This window comes from Oncorhynchus clarkii, chromosome 5, assembly GCF_045791955.1.
Source record: "Oncorhynchus clarkii lewisi isolate Uvic-CL-2024 chromosome 5, UVic_Ocla_1.0, whole genome shotgun sequence".
Classification (NCBI taxonomy): domain Eukaryota; kingdom Metazoa; phylum Chordata; class Actinopteri; order Salmoniformes; family Salmonidae; genus Oncorhynchus; species Oncorhynchus clarkii.
The window spans coordinates 7,126,909-7,143,126 of NC_092151.1; the positions used below are offsets into that span (position 1 = coordinate 7,126,909).

The 16,218-nt window shown below is 42.2% G+C and overlaps 1 protein-coding gene across 1 annotated transcript in view; it reads right to left on the minus strand.

Annotated features, from left to right (window-relative positions):
* Positions 1–16,218, minus strand: part of LOC139409832 (ras-specific guanine nucleotide-releasing factor RalGPS1) — a 268,460-nt gene that overhangs the window by 175,845 nt on the left and 76,397 nt on the right. Inside the window, exons 6-7 of the mRNA XM_071155218.1 lie at positions 9,829–9,918; positions 1,767–1,859 (exon numbers count right to left, since the gene is read on the minus strand). Coding sequence (XP_071011319.1) covers positions 1,767–1,859; positions 9,829–9,918 — 183 coding nt within the window. The remainder of the gene's footprint in view (positions 1–1,766; positions 1,860–9,828; positions 9,919–16,218) is intronic.

The following is a 16,218-nucleotide window of genomic DNA, read 5'->3' on the forward strand; positions in this document are numbered from 1 at the left end:
GCCATTATTAAATGGAAGAAGTTTGGAACCACTAAGACTCCTCCTAGTGCTGGCCAAAATGAGCAATCGGGGAGAAGGGCCTTGGTCATTGAGGTGACCAAGAACCTGATGGTCACTCTGACAGAGCTGTAGAGCTCTCCTCTGTGGAGATGGGAGAACCTTCCAGAAGGGAAACCATCTCTGCGGCACTCCACCAAATCAGGCCTTTATGGTAGAGTGGCCAGACGGAAGCCACTCTTCAGTAAAAGGCACCTGACAGCCCACTCACTTGGAGTTAACCAAAAGGCACCGACAGGACCATGAGAAACAAGATTCTCTGGTCTGATGAAACCAAGACTGAACTCTTTGGCTTGAATGTCAAGCGCCACCACCAAAAATGGGCAGGGACTGGGCGACTAGTCACGATTGAGGGAAAGATGAACGACGCAAAGTACAAAGAGAACCCTGATAAAAACCTGCTCCAGAGCGCTCAGGACTTCAGAATGGTGCGAAGGTTCACCTTACCACAGGACAATGACCCTAAGCACACAGCCAAGACAACGCAGAAGTGGCTTAGGGACAAGTCTCCGAATGTCCTTGAGTGTCCCAGCCAGAGCCCAAACTTGAACCCGATCGAACATCTGTGGAGAGACCTGAAAATAGCTGTGCAGCGACACTCCCCATCCAACCTGACAGAGCTTGAGAGGATCTGCAGAGAAGAATGGGAGAAACTCTGCAAAACCAAGTGTGCCAAGCTTGTAGCATCTTACCCAAGAAGTCTCGAGGCTGTAATCGCTGCCAAAGGTGCTTCAACAAAGTACCGAGTAAAGGGTCTGAATACTTATGTAATATGTGATAGTTTTGTACATTTTTAATACAGTTGCAAAAATGTCTAAAAAAAAACTGTTTTTGCTTTGTCATTATGGGGTATTGTGTTTAGATTGATGAGGGAAAAATAACTAATCAATTTTAGAATAAGGCTGTAACGTAACAAATGTGGAAAAGGTCAAAGGGTCAGAATACTTTCCAAATGCACTGTATATTAAAGAAATAAATGACTGAGGCAAAGTAAAATTATACAAATAGCTTTGCTCGTGATGCACGCCCCTTTAAAATGATACAAATAGCTTTGCTCGTGATGCACGCCCCTTTAAAATGATACAAATAGCTTTGCTCGTGATGCACGGCCCTTTAAAATGATACAAATAGCTTTGCTCGTGATGCACGCCCCTTTAAAATGATACAAATAGCTTTGCTCGTGATGCACGCCCCTTTAAAATGATACAAATAGCTTTGCTCGTGATGCACGCCCCTTTAAAAATGATACAAATAACTTTGCTCGTGATGCACGCCCCTTTAAAATGATACAAATAGCTTTGCTCGTGATGCACGCCCCTTTAAAAATGATACAAATAGCTTTGCTCGTGATGCACGCCCCTTTAAAAATGATACAAATAGCTTTGCTCGTGATGCACGCCCCTTTAAAAATGATACAAATATAGCAGCAACCAACCTGAGCACACTGGACTTTAAAAACCAACCACACAGATGTAAACATTTCATGTTTTATGATCTGACCACCACTAGGCTCCCAAGTCAGATTCCCGGTGCATTCCACAGGTCACGTTTAGAAGTGAATGTTCCAAAAAAAAAAAAAAAAATCCAAGATGAGTGAAAGTTTTGTGGCACACCAGTTGAGAACTATTGCTCTACTACATTCCCATTCAGTTATAGTACACGATAAGATACAAAGAACGTTCTGGATCATAGGTCATAGGGTCTCTTACCGCCCAGGTCTTGCTCAGCCTGAAGATGGGAGCGCTTTGCAGGGCTGACACCACAGACACCATGGAGTGGAGGTTATTCAGCTCCAACAGTTTCTGAAAGGAAAAGCACGGTACATTTAATACCCTCAATAGAATTAGCAAATCCCTATGCAATAAGTAACATAACAATGGATAGTAAATATATATAACGCTATCCTGGATAGATCTGTTTCTGCCATATTGCCATCTCCTTGCCATTCATTATCACGTCAAATATATGTTTGGCATGACAGTTCCTTAAGGGGTTTGCAAAAGGACAATGCATATTATATACACAAACTCATCTGAAACACAACCAAAACAAACAGCAAATGCATCAAACAAAGGTGTAGAGTCAAAAGCTTGATGTAATCACTGTGTTCTATGAATATGGGACCAAATACTTCACTTTCTACTACTTTAATATACAGTGAATTTGTCCCAATACTTTTGCTCCCTTAAAATAGGGAGACTATGTACAAAAAGTGCTGTAAATTCTAAACGGTTCACCCAAAATACTGAACAAAAATCTAAACGCAACATGTAAAATGTTGGTGCCATGTTTCATGAGGTGAAATAAAAGATCCCAGAAATGTTCCACAAAAAGCTTATTTCTCTAAAATGTTGTGCACAAATTTGTTTACATCCCTGTTAGTGAGCATTTATCCTTTGCCAAGAAAATCCATCCACCTGGCAGGTGTGGCATATCAAGAAGCGGATTAAACAGCATGGTCATTACACAGGTGCACCTTGTGCTGGGAACAATAAAAGGTCACTAAAATGTGCAGTTTTGTCACACAACGCAATGCCACAGATGTCTCAAGTTTTGTGAGAGCGTGAAATTGGCATGCTGACAGCAGGAATGTCCACCAGAGCTGTTGCCAGAGAATTCAGTGTTCTTTTCTCTACCATAAGTTGCCTCCAAAATCATTTTAGAGAATTTGGCAGTACGTCCAACTGGGCTCACAACTGCAGACCACGCATAACCACTCCAGCCCAGGACCTCCACATCCAGCTTCTTCACCTGCGGGATCATCTGAGGTGGTGCTGAGGAGTATTTCTGTCTGTAATGAAGCCATTTTGAAGGGAAATTCTCATTCTGATTTGATGAGCCTAGTACAGCAGTGGGTGGGTCTGGCTCCCCAGTGGGTAGGGTCTGGCTCCCCAGCCCCACCCATGGCTGTGCCCTTGCACACTCACGTGAAATCCAAAGATTAGGGCCTAATTTCTTTATTTAAATTGACTGATTTCCTGATATGAACTGTAACTCAGTAAAACATTTGAAATTGTTGCCTGTTGCCTTTATGTTTTTTTGTTCAGTATAGATGAAAATAGCCTCAAATTAAAGCTGACAGTCTGCACTTTAACCTCATAGGTCACTGCTAGTTTTCAAATCCAAAACGGTTGGAAGTATACAGTCAACATAAGAAAAAAAAAGACCTCACTATATGGTACATCTGGAATAATAATCCAAGAGATTGAAACTGTGCTGATGAAAAGTTAAATCTAAAGAGAAAACAAGAGAGAGAGAACTAATGGCCTAACCAGAGGAATGAATACTTGGCTTTGTGAAAAGAATCATACAGGCCTCCATATACATGTGCTAGCTCTTAGTCTAATATAGACAGCCATCTTTGGATATCAGGATTAGGGTGAATTCATTCTAAAAAATCTATATTGAAATTCACTGAAATGCAACATATGAATTGAAAACAGCCCTCGTTTAAAAAAGTCTAGTGAATCATAAGTCCATAAATAGTACATCCCTGGGTTGCTCCTCTTTTCAGTTCGCTGCAGTTAGCAACTTGAACGAGCTGCAAAAAAAAAACACTTAAACTGAACAGTTTTATCTCCATCTCTTCATTCAAAGACTAAATCATGGACATACTTACTGACAGTTGCGACTGCTTCACGTGATTTATTGTTGTGTCTACCTTCTTGTGCTGTTGTCTGTGCCCAATAATGTTTTGTGCTGCTACCATGTTATGTTTGCTACCATGCTATGTTGTTGTCTTAGGTCTCTCTTCATGTAGTGTCTCTCTTGTACTGTTGTGTGTTTTGTCCTATATTTTTATTTTTATTTTAATCCCAGGCCCTCGTCCCAGCAGGAGGCCTTTTGCCTTTTGGTAGGCCGTCATTGTAAATAAGAATTTGTTCTCAACTGACTTGCCTAGTTAAATTTTAAATTAAATAAACAAATTGGAATCAGACTCCTGAAGGTAACATGAAATTGACCCATAAACTGTTGACTAGACAACAACCACATCTAAAAAATGTTTTACCTAATACTTCTGTCCTCATGAGTTTTAAATTAGTCCGTTTTTCTACTATTGGCTGAATGAGAAGATAAATATGAATTCTCTCTCCTATTTCCAACTGAATTGATTGGCAGTTTTGGTAGTTCTAAAATCCTCCCCATTTCCAAATGGTCAATATCCCCGTTGCGGTTTTCCTGGTCCATGATGATGTCATGGTTCCACTAAGCTCTTTCCACCCCCACGCCATGACCTCTGGGAGGTGCTCTCACTGCTGCAGCTCCCTGATTGGACTGTGGCCGGACAGAGAGAGAGAGAACCTATTGTTTTTGTCATTGGCGTGTCTGCTTTCTTCATTACTTCTAATACAATGGCATTAACATGACCAGGGGTTCTGAAACCTTTTCAGCTCCAGAAACCAAATGAGAAATTGACCGTCCTCCTGTGACCCAATTGGTCCTCCAACGACCCAAATTAAACAAGAAAGTGTGTGTGATTATAGATGTATTCACATAACTCAAGACCCACCTCTCACATGTCCAAGGCCCACTTTGGGTCCTGACACAGTTTAATAAATCCTGTGTAGTGTTTCTCTCAAAACAAAACTCTGGTCCTAGAGGCCCACTAAGTAAGCTGGCTCTCACTCCAGCAGGGCACTGTTAGAGGCCATTATAAGTCATGTTTAATTGTTTCTGGGAAACCAATACAGTGATGATTCATTTGAAATTCACTTTTTAAAAAAGGTGAGAAAATAATTTTAATGTGGACAAACAGTCTGTCAAAAGGTGAGTTCATTTAGATCATGACTACATGCTAGCAAAGACTGGAAGTCTATGGGTAACAACAGTTAGCATTGGCTCGCAAAACTACCTATAACTTCCTTCATACTGGGCACAGAGGCATAACAATCGTATCCACGAATTCATCGAACTCTGGGGAAGTAGATAAAATCCAGAAGTATCCCTGTAATCCGTTGCCGGGTGATTTGTTTGGCTTTGACAGTGGGCCGTCAAAAATAGAGAACACCACATGCGTTACTGGAGGGTTTGCCTTCATTGGGGTTAAGCTATAACAATGAATTCAGAAAATACAATTGCCAATCCAATTCATGACATGGATATAAGTGTACTGGATCAACCTTAACGTGAAAATCTTGTACAGGGGGGATAATATTTATAGATTCATTCAAGCGGTCTGGTTTTGAAATCAGAGAAAAGCATTCCAGTTGATTTACAGATGTGGTCACAGAAGATAACAAGAGAAACATGTTGGGTTCAATTATTCCACTGTGAACCATTATTCAGATAAATAAAAACCTAAGTATTTTGTGAATTATGAGTTCTGGAAAACACTTAAGACAAAGTTCTGGTTCACCGTTCAAAAGCTCTAAACTATGTGAAAGGCTAGCCCATGTTCATGTCATATGTCACCAGCATAAACTATGTGAAAGGCTAGCCCATGTTCACGTCATAGGCCACCAGCATAAACTATGTGAAAGGCTAGCCCATGTTCATGTCATAGGCCACCAGCATAAACTATGTGAAAGGCTAGCCCATGTTCATGTCATAGGCCACCAGCATAAACTATGTGAAAGGCTAGCCCATGTTCATGTCATAGGCCACCAGCATAAACTATGTGAAAGGCTAGCCCATGTTCATGTCATAGGCCACCAGCATAAACTATGTGAAAGGCTAGCCCATGTTCATGTCATAGGCCACCAGCATAAACTATGTGAAAGGCTAGCCCATGTTCATGTCATAGGCCACCAGCATAAACTATGTGAAAGGCTAGCCCATGTTCATGTCATAGACCACCAGCATAAACTATGTGAAAGGCTAGCCCATGTTCATGTCATTGGCCACCAGCATAAACTATGTGAAAGGCTAGCCCATGTTCATGTCATAGGCCACCAGCATAAACTATGTGAAAGGCTAGCCCATGTTCATGTCATATGTCACCAGCATAAACTATGTGAAAGGCTAGCCCATGTTCATGTCACCAGCATAAACTATGTGAAAGGCTAGCCCATGTTCATGTCATAGGCCACCAGCATAAACTATGTGAAAGGCTAGCCCATGTTCATGTCATATATCACCAGCATAAACTATGTGAAAGGCTAGCCCATGTTCATGTCATAGACCACCAGCATAAACTATGTGAAAGGCTAGCCCATGTTCACGTCATATGTCACCAGCATAAACTATGTGAAAGGCTAGCCCATGTTCATGTCATATGTCACCAGCATAAACTATGTGAAAGGCTAGCCCATGTTCATGTCACCAGCATAAACTATGTGAAAGGCTAGCCCATGTTCACGTCATATGTCACCAGCATAAACTATGTGAAAGGCTAGCCCATGTTCATGTCATATATCACCAGCATAAACTATGTGAAAGGCTAGCCCATGTTCATGTCACCAGCATAAACTATGTGAAAGGCTAGCCCATGTTCATGTCATATGTCACCAGCATAAACTATGTGAAAGGCTAGCCCATGTTCATGTCATATGTCACCAGCATAAACTATGTGAAAGGCTAGCCCATGTTCATGTCATAGGCCACCCGCATAAACTATGTGAAAGGCTAGCCCATGTTCATGTCACCAGCATAAACTATGTGAAAGGCTAGCCCATGTTCATGTCACCAGCATAAACTATGTGAAAGGCTAGCCCATGTTCACGTCATATGTCACCAGCATAAACTATGTGAAAGGCTAGCCCATGTTCATGTCATATGTCACCAGCATAAACTATGTGAAAGGCTAGCCCATGTTCATGTCATAGGCCACCCGCATAAACTATGTGAAAGGCTAGCCCATGTTCATGTCATATGTCACCAGCATAAACTATGTGAAAGGCTAGCCCATGTTCATGTCACCAGCATAAACTATGTGAAAGGCTAGCCCATGTTCATGTCACCAGCATAAACTATGTGAAAGGCTAGCCCATGTTCATGTCACCAGCATAAACTATGTGAAAGGCTAGCCCATGTTCACGTCATATGTCACCAGCATAAACTATGTGAAAGGCTAGCCCATGTTCATGTCATATGTCACCAGCATAAACTATGTGAAAGGCTAGCCCATGTTCATGTCATATGTCACCAGCATAAACTATGTGAAAGGCTAGCCCATGTTCATGTCATAGGCCACCAGCATAAACTATGTGAAAGGCTAGCCCATGTTCATGTCATAGGCCACCAGCATAAACTATGTGAAAGGCTAGCCCATGTTCATGTCATATGTCACCAGCATAAACTATGTGAAAGGCTAGCCCATGTTCATGTCATATGTCACCAGCATATCTCCACTGCATATTTTTTCCCCTCACTAAAATTGGGTTTTATTTGATAACCTTAATGGGTTCGCAAGAGAAATAACAACGCATGACACGTACATGTGACCAAGTGGGGGGGGGGGACGACACACCCATTAATGACCTAAGACAGATTTTTAAAAAGGCCTGTAATTATGGTGCTGTAATAAAATCTTGATAGATGTGCTGAGCAAGATGAATAGTACCTCGTTTCAAAGCAGCAATTGATGCAGGTACTTCTCTATTCTACTGGAGCATAACATTTTATTTTTTGCCAGATCGACACCAAATCGCTGCCACGGTGCTTTAGTGTTGATGACTACACACAATGATTACTTGAGTTATTCGTTCATAAATCATACAGCTGGGAAAACTAAAAAAACCTCATACTTAACATTTTGCACCATAGATTCAAGAAGTCTGTTTGAATATTATTATAATTTTTTTAAACATCTGCAATATCGCTTATTTTCATACCTACACTTTTCAACCGGCTCCTTGGAAAGGACACTGCTACGTGTCATTTAAGTCCCATGTGTTGCGTGGGCTTGAGCAGAGTGCTTGGGCCCACCATACGGGTGAACACACCAGGATGGTCTGCTGGTATAAATAGGACCTCAGCATAGACGGAAGACACCCTGTACAGCAGGTTAGAGTCCCACGTAATGTCAATAACTCCCTAGACGATCTTTAAGATTTTCAAAATAACACTTTGTTTGGTGGCAACGGCAAACTGTTGACATATTACTTTAGCTAACTACCCTCAATACACTGTAAACTGTTGACATTTTACTTTAGCTAACTACCCTCAATACACTGCAAACTATTGACATATTACTTTAGCTAACTACCCTCAATACACTGCAAACTGTTGACATATTACTTTAGCTAACTACCCTCAGTACGCTGCAAACTGTTGACATTTTACTTTAGCTAACTACCCTCAATACGCTGCCAACTACCCTCAATACACTGCAAACTGTTGACATTTTACTTTAGCTAACGACCCTCAATACGCTGCCAACGACCCTCAATACGCTGCCAACGACCCTCAATACGCTGCCAACGACCCTCAATACGCTGCCAACGACCCTCAATACGCTGCCAACGACCCTCAATACGCTGCCAACTACCCTCAATACGCTGCCAACTACCCTCAATACGCTGCCAACTACCCTCAATACGCTGCCAACTACCCTCAATACGCTGCCAACTACCCTCAATACGCTGCCAACTACCCTCAATACGCTGCCAACTACCCTCAATACGCTGCCAACTACCCTCAATACGCTGCCAACTACCCTCAATACGCTGCCAACTACCCTCAATACGCTGCCAACTACCCTCAATACACTGCAAACTGTTGACATATTACTTTAGCTAACTACCCTCAATACGCTGCCAACTACCCTCAATACGCTGCCAACTACCCTCAATACGCTGCCAACTACCCTCAATACGCTGCCAACTACCCTCAATACGCTGCCAACTACCCTCAATACGCTGCCAACTACCCTCAATACGCTGCAAACTGTTGACATTTGACTTTAGCTAACTACCCTCAATACGCTGCCAACTACCCTCAATACACTGCAAACTGTTGACATTTTACTTTAGCTAACTACCCTCAATACGCTGCCAACTACCCTCAATACGCTGTAAACTGTTGACATAGCTAAAGCACTAACTACCCTCAATATGCTTGAAAACTTAGTTGCTACATGTTCAGTTGACGGTGAACTAATCAAACTGAATATATCTGTGTATAGTATTATAGATAAACTGTGTGTGTGGGGGGTGGGGGATCTACTCAAATCAACTTTTAATGAATTAATTAAATGATGGTGAACTGAGGGGAGCTCCGACTGAACAAGCGTCCATAGGGACAGCAGTATTGGTGTGAACCTCAAAGCCTAGTGGTCATTAGAGGTACGTAATCTACTCAAATCAACTTTTAATGAATTAATTAAATGATGGTGAACTGAGGGGAGCTCCGACTGAACAAGCGTCCATAGGGACAGCAGTATTGGTGTGAACCTCAAAGCCTAGTGGTCATTAGAGGTACTACTCCAAGGGTTTGTTTGTCTTGTCGGTCCCAGGAGAACCTCTGGATTGCACAACAACATTTTGCCATGCGTTAAGGAACAGCAGGCGATGAATGGGATGTTTCCTCAATAAAAATGGCTGACTAGAATGGCTACAAAGGAAGGAATATTCACACCAGTGTGGATGTAGGGCAGGTTCCTCATGTTTACATTTCTGTGTTGTTATTCAGTGTATTATTTTCTTAAATCTGTACTTTGTGTGACAATTATTGTTTTGTGTGTTTTGTTGAGCCGCCCTCCCACTGGTCAATAAGCAGAGGATACGAGGAAGATGTGAGTGTTTGACTGTGTTGCTGGAGTCTAACAGTGTGGTTAATTTTCTCATTCGTCCTAGAACCAATATTCTCAGTGGCCAAGTGGTCTGAACTCACCTTGGCTATTTTAACAAAATGGCTCAGTATTTCTGCTCGGATCTTCAGTGTCTGGGCAGTCAAAATTTCTCTCACCAGCCAAAAGCTAACCTGCAATAAACAAACAAACAAGAAGTACATAATTACTGAGTATACATATGGAGAACAGTATTAAAAGACACACACAATCTAGACATCAGTCTGCATTCACATTACCGACTCGTGACAGCAGGATGAAACCAGATGGTATTCTTTAAATGAGACAACCATTACTACCTACCATTATTATAGAAAATTAGACAAATTTATCCCCATTTTTAAGATTGGTAAATTAGTAGTTAGTCTAGCGGGAGACCCCAAGGACCAACCAGGAATGAATAGGCCTACCTCTACACTGTTCCCCCAAGTCATTAGACGTACACTGCAACAACAACAAAAAAATGCCGTTCAACAGTCTATTAACTCTCCATAGCCATTGTGGGTGATCAGATTAGAGTCACGAGTGAGAGTCACTCACTTAACACTGTGGTTAGTGAGCAGTAGGTCACTCATTTCTAACTTTGCGATTTAAAGCAAATAGCAGCTGGAGTCCGTGCACGTCTTGTCAGAAATGGGCAAGGCAACACAGGGGACGCTCAATCAAGCCCATAACCCCTACAAGGTCTGGTCCATGAATCTCCTTAGAGGCCTGGAGGGAAATTCAATTGAGAAAAACCACTAGCTTAAGGAGAACTCATTTCTGAATTTACCCACAAAAAAAAAAAAAATGGGAAGAAAATCTGAAGCAAAAACCCACAATAACACTAGACATGGAAACCCATTAAAAGCCATTTGGTTTCCTTGATTGTAATTGTGCCGCAAACACTGTGTGCCATCCACATGGGCTTAGCTTGGCAGAGCCTCACAAACCCCAAATGAGTTTAAACAAAGGGCATTTGCAGTGGTATTGTGTGTGTGTGTGTGTGTGTGTGTGTGTGTGTGTGTGTGTGTGTGTGTGTGTGTGTGTGTGTGTACGTACTGTAGATGACGGCTTTCTGGAACCCACAGAGTTATTTCACCCATGTGAACAGAAGGAGAGACGCATGATGAATCCAAACCGTTCTTGACAACAACTTGCCCTTTTCACCTACATCTGACAGTTTTATTATGCTCGAAGGCTAATTCCTTTATCATGTGGGGGCAAAAGCTCTGCTTTTCAGTTTTTCACTGGAAAATATAAATTAACTTTGCTTGTAACGCAGCTCAACTGGCTATCACCGTGACAGGAACTGCTGTCTGATTCTGACTGGGCAGTTCCTTCCTGTTACGACAGGTTTAGGTTTTTTTGACAGGAAGATAACCTGCTATAATCTTCTGGTTCTGGCCTGTCAGATTTACTGTAACAGCTCCGGAGGAAACAGAGACCACAGGGTAAACCAGAGATCCTACAGTGAACACCATTAAGCCAGATCCTGGGACTTCCACCTGTAAGCTTGGGAAGCCTCCATTTGACAGACAACCATCATGACATATTTCCTGCCGAGTCCCCCAGGGGCTTGTTCCAGCTCCAATACTCCAATACTTACAATTCTCAGATACTAGCCCTGGAATGGGGCAAGCTATAGCCCTGAATAGGAGCCCTGGAATTGGCCAGGCAATAGCCCTGAATAGGAGCCCTGAAAGGGCCTGTGTATAGCCCTGAATAGGAGCCCTGTGGGATCCTATGCACTGTAAGTACTGTATACCTTTTCAATCTGGCAGTAAACAAGCTTCACTGTAAACATGTGCCATGATACTAATCATAGTAAACAGAACCTCCACAATAGGGATCCAGAAACAGGGTGTTTTCACTCTAAATCTTTAAATGGTTATGGGATCCGTGCAAGTAGTTCATGGTCTGAAGGTGAATTAGCCTCAAACGTGATTGAACGTTTGTCTGCTTGCAAACATGGTGACCTTTAACCCTGATGTTTACTATAGGTACGGCTCATGGGTGGGACCGATGCTGGGTACACCACACAACACAACGTGAAGCAGATACATGATCGTGTACCTTTGGGGACAACCTATCAAGATGCAGGGATAGAGTAATATACAATTTGTTATGGTATAAGAGAAGGAAACCTGACTCTATATACTTTGCCATGTTAAAACTGCCCAGGCATCAGCCGGAGACTCCCACTGTTCAGTGGATTACTTCAAACCGTAGTGAAATAGGAAAGAGAAATCTCACTACAATGTCTGTTTACCCACTTACCCTTTAACTACCTACTATGCATTGATAAAACAAACACTAACTAGCCACTATTCATTGATAAAATAAAAAGTAAAGTCCCACTATGCATCAGTGTAAAAATAAAAATAAATATTTAAAAAATGTACCTCGAACTATTAATCGACAAGACAAACATTTTAAACTATCTACTGTTCATTGATAAAACTAGTCTCTCAGAAATGTTTTGGTCTTAGCCATTCCAACTGAAGATGAGGTAGTTCTCCTGGGACACGCATAACATCAGCAAATCACTGAGGATCCTCTCAAACCAACATCATCACGGTCACAGCGGAAACCGGGAGAGATCAATATCGCCTCACCAGAAAACAAATTATGTTCATGTTATTACGTTACAGCACCTTCAGAAACTATTCACACCCCTCGATTTTTTCAACATTTTGTGGTGTTACAGCCAGAATTATAAAATGATTGAGATGTTGTGTCACTGGCCTACACACAATACCCCATAATGTAAAAGAGGAATTATGTTGGAATTTATTACAAATTAATTGAAAATGAAAAGTTGAAATGTTTTATGGGTCAATAAGTATTCAACCCCGTTGTTATAGCAAGGCAAAATAAGTTCAAGAGTAAAAATGAGAAAGTAAAACACTGGAATGGAAAATTTGCGGTGAAAGAATGTGCAAAGTAGAGATAGAAATAATGGGGTGCAAAGGAGAAAAATAAATAAATACAGTAGGGAAAGAGGTAGTTGTTTGGGCTAAATTATAAATGGGCTATGTACAGGTGCAGTAATCTGTGAGCTGCTCTGACAGTTGGTGCTTAAAGCTAGTGAGGGAGATAAGTGTTTCCGGTTTCAGAGATTTTTGTAGTTCGTTCCAGTCATTGGCAGCAGAGAACTGGAAGGAGAGGGGCGTAAAGGAAGAGTTTGTTTTGGGGGTGACCAGAGAGATATACCTGCTGGATTGCGTGCTACAGGTTGGGTGCTGCTATGGTGACCAGCGAGCTGAGATAAGGGGGGACTTTACCTAGCAGGGTCTTGTAGATGACCTGGAGCCAGTGGGTTTGGCGACGAGTATGAAGCGAGGGCCAGCCAACGAGAGCGCACAGGTCGCAGTGGTGGGTAGTATATGGGGCTTTGGTGACAAAACGGATGGCACTGTGATAGACTGCATCCAGTTTGTTGCCTTGGCAACAGCAAACGGGGATCCTTAACAATACTCCTCTGTGTAGCAGGCACACGTAAAAGTACTGCTCAATTCCAACAAACTGGAACGTAACGTTGAGGATAAAGTTCAGGAATGACAATTTCACGTGTCCAACATCTAAAAGTACGTATTTCTGTGTTTTTGGAGCCTTTTTTTCATGATTTGTTCTGTGTGTAAATGCAGAATGAGTATGAGGAAGTCTATCGCTGGTGGGGAAAGTGAAATCTCACAAAAAAACACTTCCATAACATGCCATTTTACATCCCAAAACACAGATTGGGTTTAAAAAAAAAGTGAACTTGTCTTTTAACATCGCAGGCAGGCTCAGGGCAAAGGCCAGATGGTGTTCCGAGTTATAAAATATTATGTTTCGAAATTTAAAAACTCTAGCAATGTCTGAGCTCCACCTTCGAAGCACAGCAAGTAACAGTCTGATCGGGGTGGCTGTGAAGACATTTAACTGGCACCGTTCCATGGCCTACGGTCTGGGATTTGGGAAGCTGTTCAAATGGTCTTCATTCACCTTGATTCAGCTGTAAATCCTAACTTCGATTTAGGTCAAATGTTCACTCAGCAATGCATTGATGTCAAAGGGACACTTAAAAAAAAAAAAAAAAAAAAAATGTAAAAAGAGAAAATTCACCTAAATTAGCACCACAATGAAGGCCTGGTGATGGTCAGTCTAAAAGTCCCTTTTCAAACGGGTAACCTGCAATGAGCTAAACCTCTGGCTTGGGGACGTGACTGATCTGAATGTTACACCTTTCAAACTAGGCCTGGTGGCAATCCTTAAGATGGATACTAGTGCAATGTGCTTGGATCAGGAGGGGCACTGAATTGAAAGACTCATTACATCATCCACTGTGCTGCTTTCCATCGTTGCCATTTGACACAAATTGGGCCGTTGCTCATGAGCTAACGAGAGTCACTTATCCGAAAGCCCCTTTGAGGAGGCGCCAGAGACGTTGAGTGTTGGACGGGGTCTAATCCCTCGCTAAGCTCTAACGGCACCAGGACTCCCTGTATCCTGGGTACCTATGAGGAATTAGCTATGGTTCTGCAACAGGGCCTTGAGAAGGAGTGGAGGAGAGAACGGAAACCGATTTGCAACTTGGAGAGTATCTCCCCCCCCCCAACAGTATCATCATTCTTTCCGTGAATGTTGTGGGCGGCTACTGCGGTTCAAAGCTCTCCACCTGCCAGGGAACCCCCACACGTTCTAGAGTGGAAGTGGAGAGTTGTGAGTGAGCGAGAGATAAAGAGCGATAAAGAGAGAGACAGAGGCAGTTCTGAGGTTGATCATGTGATGGAAGGGATGATTCAATACTCGCTATGACAACATGGCATTTTTATCTCAGCGGAGGCCAAGAGACACTTAAAAAAAAAAAAAAAAGGAGCTCAGTGTAATCCCACAGTGTCAATGAATCATTCACTCCTTAGGTCAACATAAACCTCCAGGAATGTATCAGTAGAACAATTTAAGTCAATAACATGGTTGATATCACTCCACTCCTTGGAGCATCTCTGAGCGATGTCTCCTTTCAAACTATGGCTTCATCCCAGCTAAAACGCTCCCAGGAAATGAACCCGCAGAGGAGAATGGAACCAAAATTAAACAGACAACAACACATGGTAATGCTACACGGGATCAATCTGAAAGATTTTAAAAAAAAAATACATATTATACAAAAATAACACGTTAACACAAATCCATATACTAAACGAGTCCAGCAACATAGCCAGGACCAATAGCATCACATATATGCTTCGGTCTGTTGTGAAATAACAGTGTGCATTTGTTTCCCCTCAGGACATTGGGTGAGGGATATAGCAAACCTACCATTTCTCAAGCCGTAATCAAAACACATCCGTTGTGTGCAACACTACAGCGAAAAGGAAAACCTCCTTTAAACCTGCATAAATGTAATGCCAAAATGTAGATTTCCACCTAAATAGACATACGCAAAAGTAATTATCGCGAGGGCCATAAACAACGCAAAGTAACGCTTATTACTCGTCACAACGTCATCTTTAGGCACCAAGTGACTTCATCCCTCTGTGACCAAGAGGTCTTGTTTCAAAACTACAAAATTATTTTGATATCCATCTGCAAACTTCAACAAGATGATGCTGCTTTGCTGCGATCGCTAGGCTCCTCCCACTTCATATGCCGCATTGTAAGCGGAGCTGCGAGGTTCACAGGCAGAGGAAATGGATCCTTTGTTTGGATAGGCCAGAAAACTGTAACGTGTCGGGACAAGCGGGACAACCAGAGCGTTCACAGAGTTCACAGCAATTGATGTTGCGCCGTTCACGGAGCGCACTGTACACAAGAATGTCGGTCGGGAAATGGTGCAGAACTACTTAAAGTCCCCTAAATAGGGGGACTTACTGTTTAAAAAAGGTTTTTGAATTCCTCGCCAATCAACGACTAAAAAGTTGACATCCTGTTTCTCCCGTTTCCATGACGCTATATATAAAAAATATAAAAAATGTAATGCATGATTGGTTTGAACCATTCTGCTGATTATGCTTCAGTGGTCATGCAACAGTCAACATCTCAAGTGTTTACGGGAATCCAAGAGAGAATCCCAGATACCCTCCATGTTTGTGAAACAGTCACCCAGATGTCCTCTGATGGACAAGGATGTAAAAAGGAAGCTGGAGGGGGAATTGGGATCTTTCAGAGGACCTCTTTCTCTCTGGCCTATGGAGGCGTATGCAGGTGACCCTTCAACAAGTACCCAACCTTCCTTCACATGTGTGGCAGAACCATTTCCAGAACCATGGAGCCAGCTAGTCATGTTTGGTCTAATTGTGTCGTAAAAAAACAAAACAGACCCAACCACCAGCTAAGAGACTGGTCATTTAAGTCATTTAAGTCTAAATATGGATATTTATTTATGTTAACTCAGCACTCTTCCATTTTGGCAACAAATGGGGGGGGGAGAAAGGATTTATTTCAAAGTGGTCCCGATCTGTTTCTAG